The sequence below is a fragment of the Xenopus laevis genome, chromosome 4L (genome assembly GCF_017654675.1).
Source record: "Xenopus laevis strain J_2021 chromosome 4L, Xenopus_laevis_v10.1, whole genome shotgun sequence".
NCBI lineage: Eukaryota > Metazoa > Chordata > Amphibia > Anura > Pipidae > Xenopus > Xenopus laevis.
The window spans coordinates 39,244,801-39,267,980 of record NC_054377.1 but is presented as its reverse complement, the minus strand read 5'-3'; the positions used below and the strand labels follow the sequence as shown (position 1 = coordinate 39,267,980).

At 39.4% G+C, this 23,180-nt stretch overlaps 1 protein-coding gene across 4 annotated transcripts in view; it reads right to left on the bottom strand.

The window, feature by feature from the left end:
• The window catches only part of tent4b.L (terminal nucleotidyltransferase 4B L homeolog), a 62,540-nt gene extending 39,596 nt beyond the window's left edge, over positions 1–22,944 (bottom strand). For all 4 annotated transcript variants that reach the window (XM_018257780.2, XM_018257782.2, XM_018257783.2 and 1 more), the window contains exons 1-3: positions 21,906–22,944; positions 3,202–3,325; positions 477–523 (exon numbers count right to left, since the gene is read on the bottom strand). In XM_018257780.2, coding sequence (XP_018113269.1) covers positions 477–523; positions 3,202–3,325; positions 21,906–22,366 — 632 coding nt within the window. In that variant the 5' untranslated portion in view covers positions 22,367–22,944. The remainder of the gene's footprint in view (positions 1–476; positions 524–3,201; positions 3,326–21,905) is intronic.
• Between the last annotated feature and the right edge of the window lie 236 nt (positions 22,945–23,180).

Below are 23,180 nucleotides of genomic sequence, written 5' to 3'. Positions count from 1 at the left end.
AATGGTTTCAACAGAAGTTCAATTTAGAAATAACTAACAATATTAATGAATGTAAAGTAGAATGTTGACAAACATTCCAAATGCCAAACAAATGTACAAGGAAACCCATACCTGTACTAATGGCACAGCAACAATTGTAATAGAAAGAGTGCCCATACACTACAAGATTGTTCCCAGATACGCCCACCTAAAGCAGACAATATCGGGCTTTAATCAGATAGATTACAACAGCGATATACGAGTGGTCAAAGAGAGGACTGAATTTACTAGGCAATGCAGTAACAATTCGCTGGAAAAATTCAAACCTGCCCAATTTTTGGACATTATCAGTCGTATGGGCCTGTCTGAGGTCCCATACATGGACAATAAACTGTGAATTGGCCTAAAGGGTCAGAATCAGCAGATTAAATGTGTTTATGTATGGCTTCTTTAAGATTTATAGCACTAACATTAAAATCATGGGTTTACATTCCTACCTTGTCGGTAAGTAAAGTCCTGTTTTAAAGCTTCCAAATATCTGCACCTAAAACAAATAGATAAAAGAAGGGATATAAAAAAAAATCTATCCTCAAACTAAGAAATGCTATTACATAAAAAAGTGTCAGATAACATTTTAAGAAATAAATTATGTAATTCATTATAAAAATAGTTGTTTTCATCTTAACAGCACATATGGAGTATCTGTAATGGCTAGTTTTCTGGATTGGAGGAGATGGGGTTGTCAACCAAATATCTTCAAGCCCCATGCTATTCCTCACAGTCTCCAAAAAAGGGTCCTATTTTATATAAGGTAAAGAACTTCCTTGCCCTCCTGGGATCTTAGAATGAGCTACCTTACAGGGGATTCTGTCATGATTTTTAGGATGTATTTTTTTATTTAAATTACATTGTTTACACTGCAAATAATTTAATCTACAATATAAAATTGAATTCCTTAACCAGCAAGTATATTTTATTAAGTTGTAATATTGGTGTGTAGCCAGCCATCTCAGGTCATTTTGCCTGGTCATGTGCTTTCAGAAAGAGCCAACACTTTAGGATAGAACTGCTTTCTGGCAGGCTGTTTCTCCTACTTAATGTAACTGAATGTGTTGCAGTGGGACCTGGATTTTACTACTGAATGCTGCTCCAAGATCTACCAGACAGCTGTTATTTTGTGTAAGGGAGCTGCTATCTAAATACTTCCCAATGTTCTGTTGTTACACTGCTGGGGGTGTGTGTGATATCACTCCAACTTGCAGTACAGCAGTATAGAGAGACTGAAGTTTATCAGTCACATGACTGGGGGCAGCTGGGAGACTGACACTATGTTTAGCCCCATGCAGATTTCAAAATTGAATATAAAATCTGTTTGCTCTTTTCTGTTTCCTCAATTTCATCAGTGTAGAATTTTGTTGGAGCAGCACTATTAATCGATACATTTTGAAAAAATAAATAAATGTTTTCCCATGACAGTATCCCTTTAACACTCAGCCTGTAGCTCCTACGTTCTGACCGGCAAAGGATCTAACTGCCAAAAAGCGTTAGCTAAGTTTTCTGGCAATTAACTCTTTACTCTTGCCACTGGTGAGATCAGATTGCATGACATCCCACAAGCAACGGAGGCTTTCATGGGTGATTCTCAGAAATTACTATATAAATGTCAATTTATTTGCATTACACCCCCCCCCCCCCAATTTTTTTATTTTCATGATCGATAGTAATCTAATGCATATTGGGCATCAAACTGGTCAAAGGATCCCTGGCAATTATATTTAGGTTGTCATAGCTTACTAACTAGTGAAACATGGAGCAATCTGACTACAAACTGTTCATATATCTATCGGGTAAGGGCCAAATTGGCATGTTGATGTGGTCCTCTCCCAACAGGCCTGCAAAGGCTTCTGTTATGATGCTAATGCTTGCATCTTAGGCTTACAAATAGGAAGTTACATGGGAAGCAGGACCTTAAGTGATACTGACAGCAGAAATGAAACGCTTTTACATCTATCATAATATTGCCTTTGAAAGCAACTTATAATTTTGCCATAAACAAGTATTTGCACGTTACCTGTCTGATGCCCCATGTTCCTGTATGAGGGGGCTGCCATATTTGTGCAGCAGGAGTCTGTAAGCATTAGAATCTCTAACTGACAGGCTGAGATGGGACAGTCAGGTTGGCAAAACAGTTAGGTTTAGAAACTTCAACTAACAAGTTACCTATAGGTAACTTTTAATGTACATTCATATTTAAGGTGTACATTCACTTTAAGGTGGCAGCATTACAATAACAATATTTCCTGCAGCCATCCGCCTTGGTCAATTGACCAATATCCAAGTCTTTCTGATACTGGTAATATCGCCTTCCACCATACACGCAACCAAAAATCGTACGGTGTATGTATGGCCACCTTTAGAGTGAATTATTTATGAGCACTGTAATAAAATAATGCAGTACCGTATATACTCGAGTATAAGCCGAGTTTTTCAGCATCCAAAATGTGCTGAAAAAGTCTACCTCGGCTTATACTCGGGTCAGCGGGCAGTAGCTGAGATTGCAGTCACTTTTAATCATTCCTATACCAACAGTTCGCTTGGGAGAGACTGCAATATCACACAGTGCCCTCTGTTGGTTATATGAAAGAATAACAGTGGCTGCAATATCACACAGCGCCATCTGTTGGTTATATGAAAGAATAACAGTGACTGCAATATCATACAGCACCCTCTGTTGGTTATATGAAAGAACAGTGCGCCCTCTGTGGTTATATGAAAGAATAAGTGGCTGCAATATCACACAGCGCCATCTGTTGGTTATATTAAAGATTTAAATAGTTTTTTAAAGGAACAGTAACACCAAAAAATGTAAGTGTTTCAAAGTAATGAAAATATCATATAGTGTTGCCCTGCACTGTTAAATCTGATCTGTTTACTTCAGAAACACTACTATAGTTCATATAAACAAGCTGCTGTTGAGAAATGTCGGATATTGAAAAACGGCTATATGGTACAGGTTAACGAATGGATAACAGATAACATCATTAAACAGACAGACAGCTTATCTGCTGTGTAACCTGAGCCTTTTCTCCTTTGAATGGCTGACCCCATTGCTACACAGCAGCGTATTTATATAAACGATAGAAGTGTTTCTGGATAACGGGTCCCATACCGTAAAATGGGAGAAAGCAGATACAGGTTAAAAAAACACTATTAAATACACACATCTGCATTGGGCCACAGCTCCTTAATGACATTTTCAATTCGGTTTACAACTTCCATCCTCATCTTCTCCTCCTCGGGCCGAGGGGACATGTACTTGTAGAAGTCAATTATCTCTTCATGAAGCCTGTGGAAATAATTAAATACAAAAATTTTTTATATTTTGTATTTATTGAACACATACAATTAACAAGGACATTTATAAAGCCATGGTAAGTCTGGAAAAGGTTTAACACCAGTTCTATTTTCGCCAGGAAGAGTAAATTTAACATAGTTATATTGCAAAAAAAAAAATGTAAAGTTTGGTTATACCTTTTATTGGCTAACAGTATAAGTAACAATTGCAAGCTGTTGGAGCACACAGGCCCCTTCGTCAGGCAAAATACATATGAAAGCTGGAAAGGCACATCATATATACTGTTACATTTCTGAAAAAGGGTTTATGGGCATAAATTAGAAAGTTACAGATAGACAGAGATAACTTTGCAGAGATAATAAAAGTAATTCGGGTGGGTTGTTAAATAGTCCAGGGGTCTGGATTCAGTCAGGTCAGGTAGTTTAAACTAGACCAAGACAGAATAGAGTAAAGGTCCCCATAGACGCGACGATTCTTCTTGCCGAACGACCGATTTTAGGGAAGCCCGACCAATCCTTCGAAATTATCGTGCGGTTAGTGGTATTCGAACGATCGTACATCTTACGATTTTTCGGCCGACATCTGTCGGGAAATTGATCGGCCAGGTCAAAAAATCTTTGTCGGTCCCAGTGCAATCTCTCTATGTTTGCAGGGCCAAGCAGGCAGCTCCCCTTTGTTTTCCTGGTAAATTGGTCTTTTTAGTTGATGGTAGATTCGTACGATCGTACGATCGTTCTGAGAAGATCGTGGTCTCACGATCAGGATCTGATCTTTTAAAAATCTCAACATCTATGGCCAGCTTTAGGTTAACACAAAGTGCAAATTAGGAAATGGACAAGAAAAAAGTAAAGATAAAGGCAAGCGTCCCACTGAGTGGGATAACATATGGAACCACAATGTATTTAAACCTCTGAGATAGCTTTTTGTAGCCTTCCCCTAAACTATGATACTAAACAAACTTTGTTTTCCGATCTTTTGAGAGTTGTTTTGAGGATCTCACGCTGTCACTCGTCAAAGGAGAGTCAAACAGAAGCACAATTTGCAATTGGCCACCTTAAATACCTTTTCTCATGATTGGACACAGCTGCCTATGAAGTTCAAGGCTTAACGAGCTAATCCAACCAATTTGGGGTTGCCAGTAATCAGTATTGGGCAGTTAAATGCATTCAAATTAGCAAAATTACAAGGGTATCCACATTTTTGCACAGCCAGTTTTTTAATCTCATAAAACTGGAATACTGCTTCACTAAAAATCTTTGTTCAGAAAACACCCCAGTACTCAGATGTTCCTGGGAAATGAAAGACATATCACATCTTTTTTTTGTTGAAAGTGGAGTAAATTATTTTGCAGGCTGAAAGGGGTTGCCAAACTTTTTTATATGACTGTACATGGAAATATGCACAGATCTATTTTTGCACAAAACCAAAAACCCAAAGAAGTAAATTGCCCTTTTGCCTCCCACAACTTTTTAGTTTAGCATTACATTATATTACAATATATTACATTATTATATTAAATTATTGTTCACATCTCGAGCAGCTGAACATTTACAAATACATTAAAAGTTGGGGTTTTTTTTTGCACAAAAACAAAAAAAACAAAAAAACACCCCAAAGCAGGGGTGGGAACCAGGACACAGAGGTGGCGGACAATGAAGTCGGGGCGTGGCTATGACACGTCGATTGGCCGATCGCAGTGTCAGTCTTAGAGGCAGTTTCAACTCGGCAGCCCTTCAAATTACCAAGCTGTCTAGGTCAAAACCAGACAGGGGGCAACCCTATTGGCTCCATCCAGTTTTTCTAACCTTGGACCACAGTCATATAGTAAAAAAAAAAAAAAACAAAAACAAAAAAACAGCGTACAATTTTTCGGGACCTTGGTTTTAATAGTTTCAGAATGGTAGCAAGTTAAATGAGCGACTTCTGATTGACGGTTGGTGGCTCTTCCCACTTTATTTATTTATTTTTTTAAACTACAGTCCCCCGGTGAACAACTATGAAAAGTTTGGGTACCTATGAAAATGGCAGCATTTTATATTTAACCCAATAAAGTTTAATGGGGGAATCTGATTGGCTGTTGGTGGCTCCTCCCACTTTTTCTAACCGTAAAGGGCACCAATCATAACTAAAATCATTTCCTAAGTAATATATGTGAAAGTTCAAGAAATCCGATTTTTAAAACAGTTCGAATTGTTTGTATAATGTAAATCATCAGCTCACTATACCTTCTGCAAGATCTCCCCTATCTCCACTGCAGTTCTAGCTGAGGCAGGTATCTTGGATTTCACTGGCTCCTCCTACCTATATCTTTCTAGCCAACTGCAGCTCTGAAATCTCCGCACATGCTCAGTTGAAATTCCTTGTTGCTGATCAACCCTTCTAAGCTATTTTCAAATCAGCCAAACCTCTGTTAGCTGCTGTACAGCAGTGCTGCCACCTGCTGGAAGTTAGTATGTGGCCTTCATTTGCATAATAACATCACCAGCAGGGGACAAGATAGGGAAATCTCCTGATACGTCTAGTGGAGGAGTTTACTAAAACAAGGCATTCTGGGTAGAATACTCAAAGCAGTGTTACAATCTGAGCATGCTCCTGAAATGTGTATATTATAGTCTCTGTTATAGTCTCAGTATGGCCACCCTCAGTAAAAGAACCCATTTGACAAAGTAAGGGATTTTTTAAAACCTGCTATATATGTAGTTTGATTAAACCTGTTTATGTTGTACTGGTCAGATTGTTAATATGTGTTTGATTTTGGCTGCGATAGGTGCCCTTTAAACCACAGCTGCCCAGTGACTAACTTGAATCCATAGTCACCCATTGACAAACTGCAAAGTGTGGGCATTAAATATGTGAAAATGGCAGCAGTTTATATTTCCCCATTGAAAATGGGTGAAATTGTCTGGTTGGCTTTGGTGCTCTGCCTCCTTTCTCTACCCTTGAAACTGTAGTCACCCAGTGAACAAAGTTTGGGGACCCCGGTCTAAATAATAGGAGACTGACAGTATTTTAAATTTAAAACAACAAAATTCAAATGCAGAAAATCCGATTGGCTGTTAGTGGTTCCTCACACTTTTTTTTTTTTTTATAACATGTAACCTTAGTCCCCCAGTGACCAACTGTGAGATGTTTGGGGACACTGGCATTAAACATGTGAGAATGGGAGCAGTTTAAATTTGCCCATTATAATTAGATACATCTGACTGGCTGCTGGTGGCTTCATCCACTTTTTTCAAACCATGAATTATTGTCACCCAGTAACTAATTATGCAGAGATCCAGGACCCTGGCATAAATAGTATGAGAATGCCAGCATTTTAAATTTAAACCTATAAAATGTAATAGGTGAAATCGTATTGGCTGTTGGTGTCTGCACACACTTTTTCAAACCTAAAACTACAGCCCCCCTAGTGACCAACTGCGAAGAGTTTGAGGACCCTGGAGTTAATACTAAGCAGGTTTAAATTCCCCATTGAGTGTCCACAGAAAATTTTCCGGGGGGCAAGGAGCCAAAGGAAACGCACAAATTACTTGTACCAATATTTTGGTTTCAGAATCTACAAAGCTTTTCTAGAATATATAAAGAAGTATAAATTGCATACGTATACTCATTCTGTTACGGACACTTTACTATCAATTGGATCATTCCAATTTGGCCCAGCATGTGGGTAGCCTATTGAGGCTTAGATTTGCTAATTTAGTGACCGCTCCAAGCGGATATTGCAGCATATGGGCAGCTTTAGGGTGGTGGCACACATAGCGATTCGAGGGAGATTATCCCGAAATGCCTTCTCGCCGGCACTCGGATCGCTTTGGTTTTCCAAAGTTTCCTCGTGAAGAAAGAAAACTAGAATGTTAAATTAAAAAATAATATTTATTTGTTTAACCCCCGATAAATTTAACATTTTTTTTTTATTTTTAACCTGAAAATTTTAGTTTTGTCTGAAATACACTAAAAAAAACCTCAATTTTTTGGGTTAAATACAACGAGCTTTAATAAATTTGCCCCAAAACATGCGAGAATGGCAGAAGATAAAATTTCTCCACTGAAATCAATGAAAACTGTGGCTGGCTGTTGGCAGTGGTTTAAAAGTAAAACGATGAAATTAAATGGATGAAATTGGATTGGCTGTTGGTGGCTCCATCCACTTTTACCAACCTTGACCTGCAGTCCACCAGTGACCTGGCATTAATACTGAGAGAAGGCAGCGGGTTCAATTCCCTATTGAAAATGAATGGGTGAAATCTGATTGGCTGTTTGTAGTTTCACCCACTTTTGAGTATCCAACAAATGTCAGATTTTCATTCAGGTTGAGCGCATGATTATGTGATTCAAGTTTGGGCAGTGTAGCCTCAAGGCTGTAAGAGTGGCAGCAATTTAAATTTAGCAAGCAGAATATTTGGAGAGTCATACAGACACCATGTTTGTTTCAGGTGGGGAGCTTACTCCTTTTATTGTAACCACCTGTGCATCAACGTTTTTTTTTGAGGGGGGGTACACACTCCGTTCCTCAGGAGGGTTCCTCCCCGAAACGTTAAGCTTCCCACCTACAACAAACATGGTGTCTGTGCAACTCTCTCCAAATATTCTACTTGCACTCGGGACATCTGCACCACCAGGCAGGAGAGTCATAGGAAAGTTGAAAAGGTGTTGTTTATTTTAATATTACATAGTTACATAGTTAAATTGGGTTGAAGAAAGACAAAGTCCATCAAGTTCAACCGCTCCAAATGAAAACCCAGCATCCATACATACACCCCTCCCCACTTTTAATCAAATTCTATCTACCCATACCTATACTAACTATAGAGCTTAGTATCACAATAGCCTTTGATATTATGTCTGTCCAAAAAATAGCAAATTTGATTGGCTGTTGTTGGCTCCTTCCACCTTTTCATTTGGGTTGGCCCCATGACTATGATGTTCAAGTTTGGTTAGTGCTGCAAAAGTGGCAGCAGTTTGAAAACCTTCCCTGACAAAGTCAATGGAAAAATTGGGACGAAGAGAGAGGCGGGATGGCTTACAAAAGCACAAACAACCTGTTCTGCTATAGGACGAAGAAGTGTGGAGAGTGTGGGTGTCGTACCAATAAAACTGTAGGAGGAGAAGCATTTAGAAAATGGGGGGGGAAGAAAAAGAATAGAAGAATGAGCTGGTCAAAGAACAGTATGTTGGTTTTTCAAACCAACATAATACATTTGTAGTCTTCGAGAGCATTTGTCAGTGACTCACATTTGAAAGCTGTAAAGAGACTGATAATTTAAAAACTATAAAAAAAAAAAATAAAAAAAAAAATAAAAAGGTGAACCACCCATTTGGACTATATTATTCAGAGCTAAAATGCTTCTTGCATTATAGAAATCATTTGTAAAACAACATAGCAATCTACATTGGATGCCTGAAATCATTCGAGATAAAAAGTAGTGAATTCATTCAAGGATACATATATTAGCTTGAAAGCTCAGAAATCCTGCTCTGCCATGTTTTCCATTTAAATCACAAATTTGTAACTTAATCTTTTCAGTAAACTGAAATTTCCATTTGATTTTTCATTAGAAGGTATACCATGAAATTAACGTATTACATTTTCACTATTTTTCTGCCATTAAAGGGAAACTATTTGGTGTTGTTTTTTTTATATCAGTGGCAAGGTACAGTGCTCCAACATTATGTAAAAATCCCAAGTCTTAGGACTTGAACCTAGATCTCATATCTGTATGTGAATATACCAACACACACACATATATATACACACACAACAATGGTTTGTTGTAGCTCATGTCTTCAAGTTAAAGGAGAACTGTAGGAGGAGAAGCATTTAGAAAATGGGGGGAACTAAGAATAAAAAGAAGAAGAATAGAAGAATAAGCTGAATTCAAAGAACAGTACCGTATGTTGGTTTTTCAAACCAACATAATACATTTGTAGTCTTTCAGAGCATTTGTTTTTTAAATTGAGTCAGTGACTCACATTTGAAAGCTGTAAACAGTCAGATAGCTTTCGTCACATTGTTTGCTGGAATGTGAGTCCTCCTGATAGTGTTGCCAATTGCTAGGTTTTTATTGGTACCTCATAAATAACTCTTCTAGCAGTTCGACTTGTAGTCACTTTGCGCATGCGATAAAGTCCCTTCTACTTAACCGCACACAACACTCAAGAAGGGGGAAAAAAAGCAACTAGAAAGAGCATGCTCCTAGTGAGAACTAAGCTTGATACTGCCCGAGGCAGTGGGGGCATGGAATGCTAGGAATGCAGTGATGTCACTGTACTTGAGAGCCTTTGCAGACTGGAGAGTTCAGAGAAAAGGGAAGCAAAGTTAGGGAACCGCTAACACTGTTTGAAAATCATGTTACAATGTAAAAGATTGATGTGAACCTTTTATTGTCCTTTAAGTGACTGGATTGAATTTATCATAGTATTCACAAACAATAAACTATCCAGTCACCAGAATACCAAAAATAGAGTCATGAACACAGTTTTAGGTATGACCGTTTAACAATATTCTACACCCAGACTCAAATTACTTTCCCAGAGAAATGTTTGTGTGCTGTCACAATGCTGTCTCCATGTTCTAGGTAGTATAGTATTCCATAGTTACCTCGTGATTGGCATATTAAAGTCTAAGCACACTAATAAATGGGTATAAGCAAGCAAATGAAATAATGAAAATAATTAAACAAAGCCTTTACATAAATCTAAGCTCAAAGCAAAACTGCTGGGACAGCTTATTTGGATAGTTTTTGGAAGAAAAAAAATTTATCTTCAGAGGCTTGCGCCAAAAAATATGAGGACAAATTATGATCTGTTTTGGATGCACGAAAGACCCCACCATTTATACGGTGCTGAGCACTGAAAGGCACGGAGAAAAAAAAAAAAAAGTTAAGATTTTCTGTTACCTGTATGTTTGCCTTAACCCTTTAAGTGCCACAGAACGTAGAATCTACATTCTGCAGCACTTCTGGGCGGGGAAGCAGAGGAACCGCTTTTTAACCCTATAAGCAGGGATGCACTGGATCCACTATTTTAAGATTCAGCTGAATCCTGAACCCTACTTTGCATATGTAAATTAAGGAAAGAAAGAGGAAAGAGAACCACAAGAGCAGCTAAATATAAACATCAGGGGTCTACTGAACACTGATGCCCATTGTTCATAGGTTTACCAAACTATGTGGCATACAGAGACCCCCAAATGAAAATAGAGCTTTTTTACATCTGACACTAGCTGCTGTAATATAAGCACCCAGGAGGCGTATTATGTGCCAAAAGACCGACCCTAAAAAACATTTTCCAAAAGAACACATTCTGACAAATCCAAAAAGGGTAAGTGCATCTTTCTACTGCAAACTACAAAGTATTCTAAACGCAAGTTTTTTATGAAATTTCTGAAAATAGTCGCAAAGCATCATAGTATTCACAAACCATTCTATGCTTCACATTTTGTAACGTACCAGTTTTAGCATAAGACATCCTAAATATGAACTTAAGGGGTCTACTGAACAGTTTATAAGCAAGATGCATAGATTTACCAAACTATGTGGCATACAGTGACACCCAAATGGATATATAGCAGACAATTTATATAGTCAAAAACAAATAACAAAAAACAGTGGCAAATATATTTTACGGACAGAAACAAGTGAACAGTGTAGGTTAAAAGCTGCAGGTCCCAGAAAAAGGCTATTGTCCCTACAGCCCAAACTTGATTATTAGAGTAGGATAACAATTCTTCCATGCGCATAATAGAGTTAAGTTCTGTGACTTATCACTAACAGGTGGTGTATGGTTCTTTCCAGTGTCTGGGTATTACTGTCCAGGCTACTGCTAAGGCAAAAGCTAATAATGCTCTTTTCGTAATGGTAATGCGAGGTGGGGATATTGACAAAAAGGCCAAAGCAGGTTCTTGAGATAAGTCTAAGGCTATTACTTGGGATGTGTATTTTAATATTTCTGTCCAGGATCCTTGTATTATGTTACACTCCCACCATATGTGGACCATGTCACACTCTCTGTAAGTTACACCTCCAACACGTATTAGGAAATCATCATCATTTATTTATATAGCGCTGTCAAGATACGCAGTGCTTTACTGCAGTTATAGCAAACAGGGAATAAATGGTGGATAACAAACAAGGATTACAGAGTACAATAGGGTTAGAAGGACCTAGAGATTAGAGTTTACAAACTAAAGGTTAGGGTACAATTGAGACATTAGGATTATATAAACATTTTGTCATTTTTGATACAGCAATGATTAAGGTACATCGAATAAGCCTCTTTAAACAGATGGGTCTTTAAGGAGCGCTTGAAAGTTTGGAAAGAAGGAGAAAGTCTGACAGCTTGTGGCAGAGAGTTCCAGAGAAAAAGCAGAAGCCCGAGAGAAGTCTTGTAGACAAGAATGGGCAGAAGTGATCAGAGGAGAAGTGAGGCGAAGATCAGAAGTAGAGCGTAGGTTTCGTGAAGGAGTGTATTTGGAGATTAGAGATGAAATATAGGGAGGGGTTTCATTATTAAGGGCCTTGAATGTGAGTGTAAGTAATTTGAATTTGATTCTAGAAGAGATTGGGAGCCAGTGAAGGGACATGCATATGGGAGCAGCTGATGTTGAGCGGCGAGCTACATGAATGAGTCTAGCGGCCGCATTTAGAACAGATTGGAGTTGTGAAAGGTGACTTGTTGGAATACCTGTGAGGAGTAAGTTGCAGTAATCAAGGCGGGAGATGATGAGAGACTGAATCAGTGTTTTGGTTGATTCTGAACTGAGATAGGGTCGTATTCGAGCAATGTTGCGCAGTTGAATACGGCAAGATTTTGCAAGTGTTTGAATGTGTGGTGAAAAAGACAGATGTGAGTCTAAGATAACTCCTAGGCAGCGTGCCTGTGTGGTGGAATGAAAGGTGGTGTTGTTTACGGTGAGTGATATCTGAGGGACAGGGGAAGTTCTTGGAGGAAATATAATGAGTTCCGTTTTAGAAAGGTTCAGTTTCAGGTGGCGCTGTGACATCCAGGAGGAGACAGCAGAGAGACAGTCTGTGACTTGGGAAAGGACAGAATTAGAAAGATCAGGAGTAGACAAGTAGAGTTGGGTGTCATCAGCATAAAGGTGATACTGAAGTCCAAATGACTGAATAAGTTTTCCTAGTGAAGTTGTATAGAGCGAGAACAGCAGGGGGCCAAGAACAGAGCCTTGAGGAACTCCAACAGAGAGTGGGAAAGTAGTAGAAGTAGAGTTAGAGAAGGAAACTTTAAGGGTAAGGCCAGACGAGGAGATTCGGGGAGATTTTGTCGCCTGGCGACTTATCGCCACGTCTTTTGCGCGACTATCTCCCTGAACTGCCTCAGCGTCTTTTCCCCATAGGCTACAGCACAAAATCGCCTGCGCGGCGATGCGTTTTCAATAGTCGCCCAAAGTTGCCTCAGTGAGGCAACTTTGGGCGACTATTGAAAACGCATCGCCGCGTGTGCATTAGCGCAGGCGACTTTTCATTCGAGCCTATGGGGAAAAAACGCTGAGGCAGTTCAGGGAGATAGTCGCGCAAAAGACGTGGCGATAAGTCGCCAGGCGACAAAATCTCCCCGAATCTCCTCGTCTGGCCTTACCCTAAAGGAACGGTCAGACAGATAAGATGTAAACCATGAAAGAGCAGTGTCCCGAATGCCAGCTGAGTGTAGAATGTCAAGGAGGAGTGTGTGGTCAACTGTGTCAAAGGCTGCAGAGAGATCTAGAAGGATTAGAATGGAATAATGACCTTTAGACTTTGCCAATAGAAGATCATTGGTTACTTTGGTGAGTGCAGTTTCAGTCGTGTGTGATGGGCGGAAGCCAGATTGCAAGGGGTCGAGGAGGGAGTTGTGAGTGAGATGCTGGATCAGGCGTTTGTAAACAAGCCTTTCTAGTAATTTGGATGCAAATGGAAAAGGAAGACCGGTCGATAGTTAGTGGGAAAGCTGGGATCAAGGGAAGGTTTTTTGAGGATAGGAGTGATTAGTGCTTGTTTGTATAATGATGGAAAGGTACCAGTAGGAAAGATCTTGTGTAATAAGGATGGGCACCTATACCAACGCGAGAGAATTTTATTATTGGTTTCTTGTATCGTACAAGCAGTTGCCATAGTATGTGTCAGCTTAAAGCTTAACTCTTCCTGTTATTCTACGTGTGAGGTATTCTGCCCATTTTTCAGTAAATCCTGGAAGGTGTAACTGTTTAAGGCTCTGAATTATATTGTAGATTTGTGAAATATTATTATGTCTTGGGGGTTCCTTAGTTAGACACAAATCATCAAAAGTTGTTGTGTCCGTCAGTAGTTTATTTTTCTCAGGATGTGTTGGTACATAGATTTGTAAGGGAAGAAAACTGCCTTCTCACCTACTATGGTATTCAATGGGGATATTCCAGTAGGTGTTTTTACTAAAATAAAGGGGAATGTTTCCTGCTTTCGTTTGTGGCGAAAGCCCTTGTTTAATATTCCTGGTGGAAAGGGTTCCCAACAAGGAATTAACGGTCCAGGTCTTAGTGAGAGTGGGTATGTTGATAATATCTTATCCCAGATTGATAAGGTTAAGTTAGGGGTAATGAGTGTTTATTAAGTCTATCTGATGCTTTCAACAAGTATAGGGCTGTTACGGGCTGTTGTATTTGGCTTTGTTCAATTTGAATCCTTAGTTCATGATTTTTGTTATGGAAGCAGTCTATTATGCGTTGTCAGATTGCGGCCTGGGAATAGGACTGCAAATCTGGGACTCCTAGACCTCCTTTTCTCTTATGCGTGAATAAAATATGCTGTTTTAATCTTGAGGGTTTCTTTTCCCAGACAAATTGTAGCAGAGCTCTATTAATTTTCTTAAATGTTTGTGCTGATGGTTGTTGTGGAATGGTTTGAAAATTAGTATAGGTGTTCTGGCAATATGACCATTTCATTAATTCTACCATGTTAATTTTAATGTACCCCATTTTATGTGGTCCTGTTTGAGTTATTTGGAAAATGTATTATTATTCAAGGGTATAGTTAGACTCAAGTCTCATGGGATTTGTATTTCCAGGTACTTAAGGGATTTTGTTGACATTCCTCTTGGGATAAAGATACATACATTGCTTCTGATTTTGAGGTATCTTAAAATTACTGTATTTCCCAATTTTTTAGCTCTGCGAATAGTGGAGGTGTGACAAGAGCTCTGATAATGCTGGAAGCTGCAGGCCTGAAGGTCACATGGGCAGGAAGCTGTTTGCTCAGAGAGGTCAGGAGGAAGTGGGAGCGTCTGCTGGGGAGGAAAGTCGCAGAAAAGACTTGCTTAATCTTCTCATAGTCCAGTCTTTGTTCATCGGACAAGGCCCGAAATGTGGCGCTGGCCCTTCCTGTTAGTTTGCCAGACAATCCCCTTCCGTGATGTTGTGGGCCCTGCACATAATCTCAAATGTTCTGCCCTTCTTGAAAGGTAGGGAAAGCCGTGGCTAACTTAAGAATGTCTCTGGCCCGACTCTCCACAGAAGACACCGATAGCTTGCCTTGCTCCCCGAAGTCAGAACTTTCACGTGCTAACTCCTCCTGTACCATCTTCATCAGCTCCATCTTTTCTGCAACGGTAAACTCATCACTGAATAACTCCAGCCTTTGTTTAAACACCTGTCCAACCAGATCCCGGGTAGGATAAGTGGGTGGCCCCTGGGCCATTTCGGGGCCCCCAGCAACTGCACCCTCAGATGTAACAGTCTCTGCATCTGAAGGTAGGAGTGGTAATAGTAAAGCAATGATTTATTTTTCTTCCCTTCAGGGAAGGTTGCGACACCACTTTCTTAGCATAGCAAGGGTTAACTCTTCCAATTCCTGCCTGCGCATGGTGCCCAGCGTGTTATCCGACCACTGCCAGTTTGTGAAGTCCCAGAGCACGGGACTTTTTTATGGGCACATAAGAAGCACACATGAAGGTAACAGTACAAGGAAACTTTAATAACGCGCAATCCCTTTATGCATCTGGTAGGGAACAACTGCTCAACAGGAGCACATTTCAGTGTATATTTGTGGCCTAGTCCCTTCAGACAGCACCTGGCCCCAGGCAACAGTCTCACATAAGATTCACCTCCAGTCTCTTTCAGACAGTCCAGCAAGAGGGAAAGTCAGTGTGAGTATCCCAGCTGCACTTTTGTATAACAGGATTATAGTTCAATGGTCCAGGAACATGGCCACACCACCCTGAAAGTGCCTGATCTCAAAAGCGATACAGGGTTTGGCCTGGTTAGTACCTGGATGGGAGACCGCCTGGAAATACCAGGTGTCATAGGCCGTTTTCATTTGGAGGGGTTGAACTTGATGGACTTTGTCTTTTTCCAACCCAAGTTAACTATGTAACTATGTAACTATGTAACATAACATGGGGTGCAGCTCTGAGGAATCACAGTCCAAATGGAGGGGACTTGACAGCTTATCCAACACTGTTGTGCAGCCCACACTGCAGCAAATTCTTTTCGGCAACTTCCTCCCCAGCAGACACTCCCGCTTCCTCCTGACCTCTCTGAGCAAACAGCTTCCTGCCCAGGTGACCTCCCGGCCCCACCCCTTCAGGCCTGCAGATTCCAGCATTATCAGAGCTCTTGTCACAGAAAGTATGGACATAAATGGTGATTTAAGAAATCACCATTTATGCAGAGGTCATCTGCGAAAGCCACAGCCTTGACCTATTTTTGGGCTAAGAAGGGTTAGTTGTTATTTCTTATCGCGTTTAGGAGATGTTCCATGGTTAGAATGTACAATAATCCAATAGGTACAATTAATTAGTAAGGTAGATGCTTCCATCTTACAAAAAAAAAAAAACTCACTACCCATTTTATGTACCATGAAAATCAATAAAACACAAATCATCTGCAGCATGGATTTAAGTAAGCAAAGGTAGTGGAAGTGAAGAGGATATGGTTTGAGCAATAGGTGGTAACAACACCAACACTCTGGAACCAATTCCGGAATGAATTATCTAAAAAAACGCTGAAAATAAGTGACAAGTTAAAACCAATTCAAGAGAGGTGTTTCAATACTCTTGAATTAGGTTTTAACCTTGTCACTAATTTTCAGCGTTTTTTTTAGATAATTTAGTCCAGAATGTCTTCACTTCCACTACCTTTGCTTACTTAAATCCATGGGGCCGATAATTTGTGTTTTTTTAGGATAGGATAGCCTCTTGTATAAGAATAGGACAAGATAATATACAAGACAACAGTCGTGGTTACACTGCCTGCTCTTACTTTGTGGTGTCCCAGGCATAGAAAATACTAGGTAGCAAGTTTCTAGGCGCAAGACTCTGCAGGCATGGACCTCCTGGACCGTTATGTGTTTTGCGGGTTTAATTGATTTGCACAATTTTCATGGTTTTAATGCATTATCCCTGCATTATTGTTCCTTATGTATTTTTAGCATAGCTTTGCAGTTTGGTATAGAAAGGAGTCTTTTCCCTTGTTGGGTTCGTCACAATGTGTATTTTCTAAAAATATATGGTTCTCTGGGGGTCTTTGTGTATTATGTGCCGTAAGACAACCTAACATTGTCAGAGGGGGATCTGTTTTCAGCAGCTGAGTTGGCAGGTGTAAAAATTCATATGCACGTTTTTCATTTCTTTCCTCTACTATGGTATAAAGACTTTTGTCTTCATTCAACTCATTAACTACGTTTTTGGAGTGAATGAGGAAAGCCACATAGTGAATATACATACTCCTGCTGAGCTAATGTGCTGAACCAAATACCTGTACATAACTCTCCTACCCATCTGTGCCGCAGTGTAAAAGCATTATCACACAATTTATATAGAAGGTAATTGGGCCAACTTCAGGTGGTGTTGCACACACATACACACCCCATTTCATATATATTCAAGTAAATGCAGAGATTTTTAATTAATCCCCTACTCCACTTAACCATAAGCAAAAAAATAAGCAAAAACCCTGGCCCGAGTTTAGTACATGTGCAGTGCCACAATAATTCTTTTACCCATTCAAAAATACAGATTTTTACCATACTGCTAAAAGGACATATGCTTAACGCTATTAAAGGGGTTATTCTCGTTTTAATTAGCTTTTAGTATGTTGTAAAAAGGCCATTTTCTAAGCAACTTTTCAATTGGCCTTCATTATTTCTGTTTTATACTTTTTGAAGTATTTGCCTTCTGACTCTTTCCATCTTTCAAATGGGCATCGCTGAACCCCTTCTCAAAAGCAACTGCTCTGTATGGCTACAAATGTATTGTTATTGCTGACTTCTATTACTCGTATTTCTATTCAGGCCTCTCCTATTCATATTCCAGCCTCTTATTCAAATCAGTGCACGGTTGCTATGGTAATCTGGACAATAGCAACCAGATTGCTTAAAATGCAAATCGAAGAGCTATGGAATAAAAAGGTATATAACTTAAAAACCTTAAATAATAAGTGAAAACCAATTGCAAATTGTCTCAGAATATCACGCTTTACATCACACTAAAAGTTATCACAAAAGGTCAACAACCCCTTTAATTTAGCAAAATATGTATACTCGGGTCTGTATACGTTTAATGGAACATAAAAAATACAGTCTAAGGGATAAAATATTACAATATACACATTTACAGAAATTAACAATTTTCACTGTTACTTGATTCTTCACACATTATGCGGCTACTTAGTGCAAGAGCACAACATGTAAAAAATGTACTAGGGCATTTCCTGGTGTTATAGTTCAGTTTACCTACGAAATTGATCCAATGGCTTTTTAAATCTGCCTGAAATTCCACTTCTTAAAGATGACATGCTAAACACCCACAAAATATTTTCCTATTTTTTTACAATACGGATTAATATATCAAACACTTATATAATACAGAATAACAATTTTCCAAATACCCAAATATGAATAGCTTTATGGAGTTTTCCCAACTAGGAATTTAAAAGCAAATAGCAGAATAAAAATGATTTTTCACAGCACCAGATATAAACACACTTTACATTTCAGGGTCAAAAAGTCCCATAATAGTGAGTCGCTCCCAAAAAAATTATATATTTGTAAAAAAAAAAAATTCAAAACATTAAAATGAATGAATGTATTTTCACCCCAGAGTACAAATCTTTAATACTTTGTTTTGTAAAAATAAATATACAGCAATAGCTAAAATAAGCTCTGTGGGCATGATTTCACGTATTGCATTTTCCCTCAAATTTATTAAATCTACCAATATAAAAAAAGTGAATCAGATAGGATAATCAGTTTTCAAAATGCCTGGTCAGTTAGCCACACTGTCCAGTTATAGCATTTTGTCCCCAAATTGTTTAGCCATAAAACTTGTAAAATAACCAAAAATGCAATAAACATGCAAGTAAACAAATTGTTTGATAACTGGTATACTTGACCCTTTGCAAAAAAACAAAGATGAAAGGATGAAAGGGGAAAAAAAAAAAGTGTCCGTGTGTGCATTTACAAATTTGTTGAAGTGTGCAAAAGAGATTTAACAATTTATATTTTGTAAACTGTGTTGTGTTTTTGCTAATGTGTTGCATGGATCAGGAAGTCAAAACAATGTAGCCACATATCTGCTGTTTGGTGCCACTCCAATCATGGGACTAAGGGGTCAGCAATGTGACAGTTCCTTATACATGTTGCTTAGGGGAGGTGACTGCGTAAAACTAGTTGCACTTGCACCTAAAGCCGCTTGTACGTGGATAATGTGAATGTAGATTATAAATTATGGGCAATTGGTCACAGCATGCACAACATATGTGCTCACTTAGCAAAGTGCCACCTCTAAAAAAAAAATTAATGCTAGGCAAATTGAAGTGTAAGAAATAGGAAGAGGCAACCACTTAATGGGATATTTGCCTAGGGACAGTTCTCTTGGCCTGGCAACCAAAGCATGCTGTACTGAATTTACACATGATAATCTCCAAATTTTTGGCCACACAGCAGATCTACTGTGGCCTGCTTAATGAAAACATAATTTCTTTTTATAAATGGTATCCCCCAAAAGGAGGGCAGGCTAATATAAAATAAACACATTGGCACAAAAAAGAAGGATAAAATGGAATTAAATTACCTATGTTTATACAAGAAATAAAATGCATCAAATGTATTTGAAAAGACTTAGTTTAAGGTATTTGAGAGACAACAGAAACTGTAATGAACAATGATAGACTACAATAAGCTCTACTTTTTGGGTACATTGAATTTCCAATTTTTTCTGTCTCAACATTTAAGTATTCTGTTTAGAAAAGCTCCCTGTATCATACAGCAGATGATATCAGCATTTACTTCCTGCATCCCCTTTGGCAGCAGGGTAATAGATTATAGGTAAAAGCTTTCAAATTATTATTTAAGAAGAGCTGAGCGAAATTAGAAAGAAACATAATAGTGGACTTTGGGAAATTTGAAGCAACAATGATATAGTCTGAGTAAGACCTGTACAACATATTTACTGAAAATATCTGCTTAGTGAATGGGAGAAAAGGGGATTAAAAAATAAATAAATAATGGCGTGTATAATAGGCTGAAAGAGGTTATATTGTCTTTAGAAAAAAGTATTGTAACATGTTTCGCTCATGCCCTCCTCACTACCTGATATGACCAGCACTCTCATTTGCAATAATGCCCCCATTCGTGTGCAATTGCACTAGTTTACAAGTTTGGGGCAAACAGGAAGAAGTGCATGGCAATGGCAGGAACAGTGTGGCACTATATAGCAGACACCATGGCTGTAACCCACTCTCACCCGGGGGTCTGCTGTATTTTAATTATGCCTCTAAATGAGGCAGTACAGAAGAGAGCACACATTAAACATATATATTACATACAAATTCTGATCAAAATAGGAGGTAAGGAGGGACTTGTTCAATACTAGTACCAGCAATGTGGGCATGGGGCAAAACACATTAACTCCACCTCCCACCCTTATTTTTTTGTATCCAGTTTTCGAGAAATAAAATAACCTATTGGAGAGAACTACACCAGTCTGTGTTTAATTCTGTGCCAGCATTACTTACCTTTACACAGATTTCCCTGGCATTCCTCGGGAAATTCCAATTTGTGCATGCGCAATAGAGTAAACCTGGTACAGTGCAGAATTTTTCCATGTGCCTGTGCAGCTTACTCCTAAGCAGCGGCCCAAGGAAAAACCTGGGGGATGCCTAAGATTTTTGCACCACCAGTGAATTCAACTTTACATGTCCTTTAAAAGGCTGAACTTTATTTTAAGAAAGATAAAGAATGAATAGCACAACAATTGAATTAATTCAAGCTAAACACTGCATTAATACTGACTGATTTTCACTTCAAAATCAAAAAAAAAAATCATTTTCAAAAATGTGTCATTAATGGAGATCTGTAATTTATAACATTTAAGACATCCAGACATAAAAATCTGTATAATAAAAGTATTTTTTTTTTTTTATCAACACACCCATAAAGTTATAAACGTGTTTAAAAATCTCAGCTGTTAGTCATATTTTGTCGGCCCCTCCTCTATGCCTTAAGGTGGCCATAGACGTAACAATTACGATCTTTCTTGGAAAAGATCTTTCCAAGAAAGATCGTTCGTTTCAGTACACACGTGTAGAGCTCAATCGGCAGATATACAGGTAGATATACGGGAAGAAACAATAGAATTCTACCTGTATCTGACGATTCAGCACTAACAATGGGCGATGTTTGGGTCCCTTCAAAGGCACCCGATCAAAATTTTCCGTCCAGCCCGATCGACGAGCCGACCGATATCCAAGTCTTCTGCCGATATCGGTCGGCTCTTTTTCCACCATACACGCAACGAATATCGGACGAAAATTCGTTTCGTACGATATTATCTGTGTGTCTATGGCCACCTTTAAGCATAGAGGCAGGTGGGCAATTACTTTCACTTTCCATTCTGCACTTGCTAGTTTTCACTGCACTTCCCACATTTCCCCTCCCTTCACTCCACCTAATTGTGTACCCAGTGTATGGGCATCAGGTGCCACATTCTGTTGCATGAATAAGATTTTTGGCATGCGACAAAGCATGCCATAATGAAATTTTTCACAAAATGTCTGCTGTCTGCTGCCTGCTTGCCGTGATCGTGAGTTCCAAGACTAAAATAAACAATATTTAAATTTATATAACATAAGCAAAGTTTATTTTGTTTGACTTACACCAAAAAAATAATGCTTGGAATTATTTCTTTAGGTAAAAGGTCCCCTTTAATTCAAAGTAAAAAAGTGAATTAAAAAAAAAAAAAAAAAAAAAAAAAAAACTGTTTAGCTTTTGAACAATAGCCTCCCCTCAGTAGCCGTTTTTGGGAATGCAGAGAGAAGTGGACGATAAGGGGAATTATTGAGATAGTGCTTTAACATCAATCAAGGCAGACATGATAGGCACACGTGGTATCCTGGAACACTAGGAGTTTAAGTGATTTGTCTAGGGTCACAATCATTTTTCCAGTGTCAAACCAGGGTCTCTTTCATCCGTACCCTGGCCCACATCAAAGGCGGATCACTTCGCAAAACTACTTCTCCTCCAAAAGTACAGAAGTAAAAAAGCGGTCAGTTTAAGTACAACATTTCAGCGTAAAGAAGAACCCAGACTATTTTTTATATACTCACCCTATAACCTCTTCGCTATATGTTCGGGTTTTCCACGGAGTCCCGCTGAACAGTCCCACCACGCTGCTCCCAGCAGAACCCTGAAGAAGGCAGTTGAGCCCGAATGTACTTGCCTTGTTATCCCGTTTCCTCTTATTCCTGTTAATATGGTCATGTCCTTTCCCCAACACCCCAGGGCTCTGGCTGAGCAGTTGGTTGTTATTATTGGTGGTCTCAAGTGGGATGTAATCTCTCTGCTCCCCCAAGGACTGGTTGTTCTGAACTGCTTCGCTGTCCCTGTTCATGGTGTTGGCCTCGCTGACCGAGGAGCTGCTGGAAGATCCGCTATGTGTGGGGGAGGCCGGACTAGTATGGTTAAAGTAGAGGTTCCTCAAACCTTGCGTAGTTTCCCAGATTTGCATCCACAGGCTATTGGAGGGGCCTAGCTGCTCTGGCTGGAACCAGGCGATCCGAGGATCCATCAAATGGAACCTGCCCCCCAAACTACCACCCCTGGGGCAGTTACCCCTCTGCACTGCCTTTTACCCCAGCCCGAACAACTGTGACCCTCTTCTCAACTCCAAATATAGCTACTTTGTAAAACGGCCGCCACAATCACCAAACAGTTTAACCCACTGGCTTCTCGGTCCAGTTACAGACACCCTCCTGCAACACGTCTCTCCTTGTCCCCAATAGCGTTAACTAACTGTAAAGTCCTTCTTAGCGCTTCTGGCTCCTCTTTCAATTACTGACCGTCCGTAGTATGCACTCACAGCCGTTTTTATCCAAACTGCCCAAAACCGATTCGCATTCAGTCAGTATCCGTGTCTCCAGCTACTACAGGTTAGGCCCAAGTCTGTACGCTCGCAATCTTATCTCCCCATTCACTGTATGTCGTGGGCGTTAAGATCAGTCTTCACACGGTAGTCCCATGCCAAGCTTCTCTACCGCTGTCACACTGGGTACAGCAATGGCGGCCCTTCCTTCTAGCTGTTCACTGCACATGCTCCAACCCTCAATTTCGGCACAACCCACAAAGGCGGGTCAGTCTAAAGTTAGCTGAGCAATGAGACTTTGTTCCGCCTCCTAATCGATAGGCACCATATGAAAGTCTAATCAATGGGCGGGGGCTGAATAAAAGGCAAGTGTAACCAGATGCTTATGGGCTAGACCACAAAGGTTGCTTAATTTTTCACGTTAACTGTGACCATGCGTAACAATAACCAACCGAAGTTATATTGGCAGTACAATTAGAAATATATACGACCGTTAATGTATAATTATATAGAATTAGTA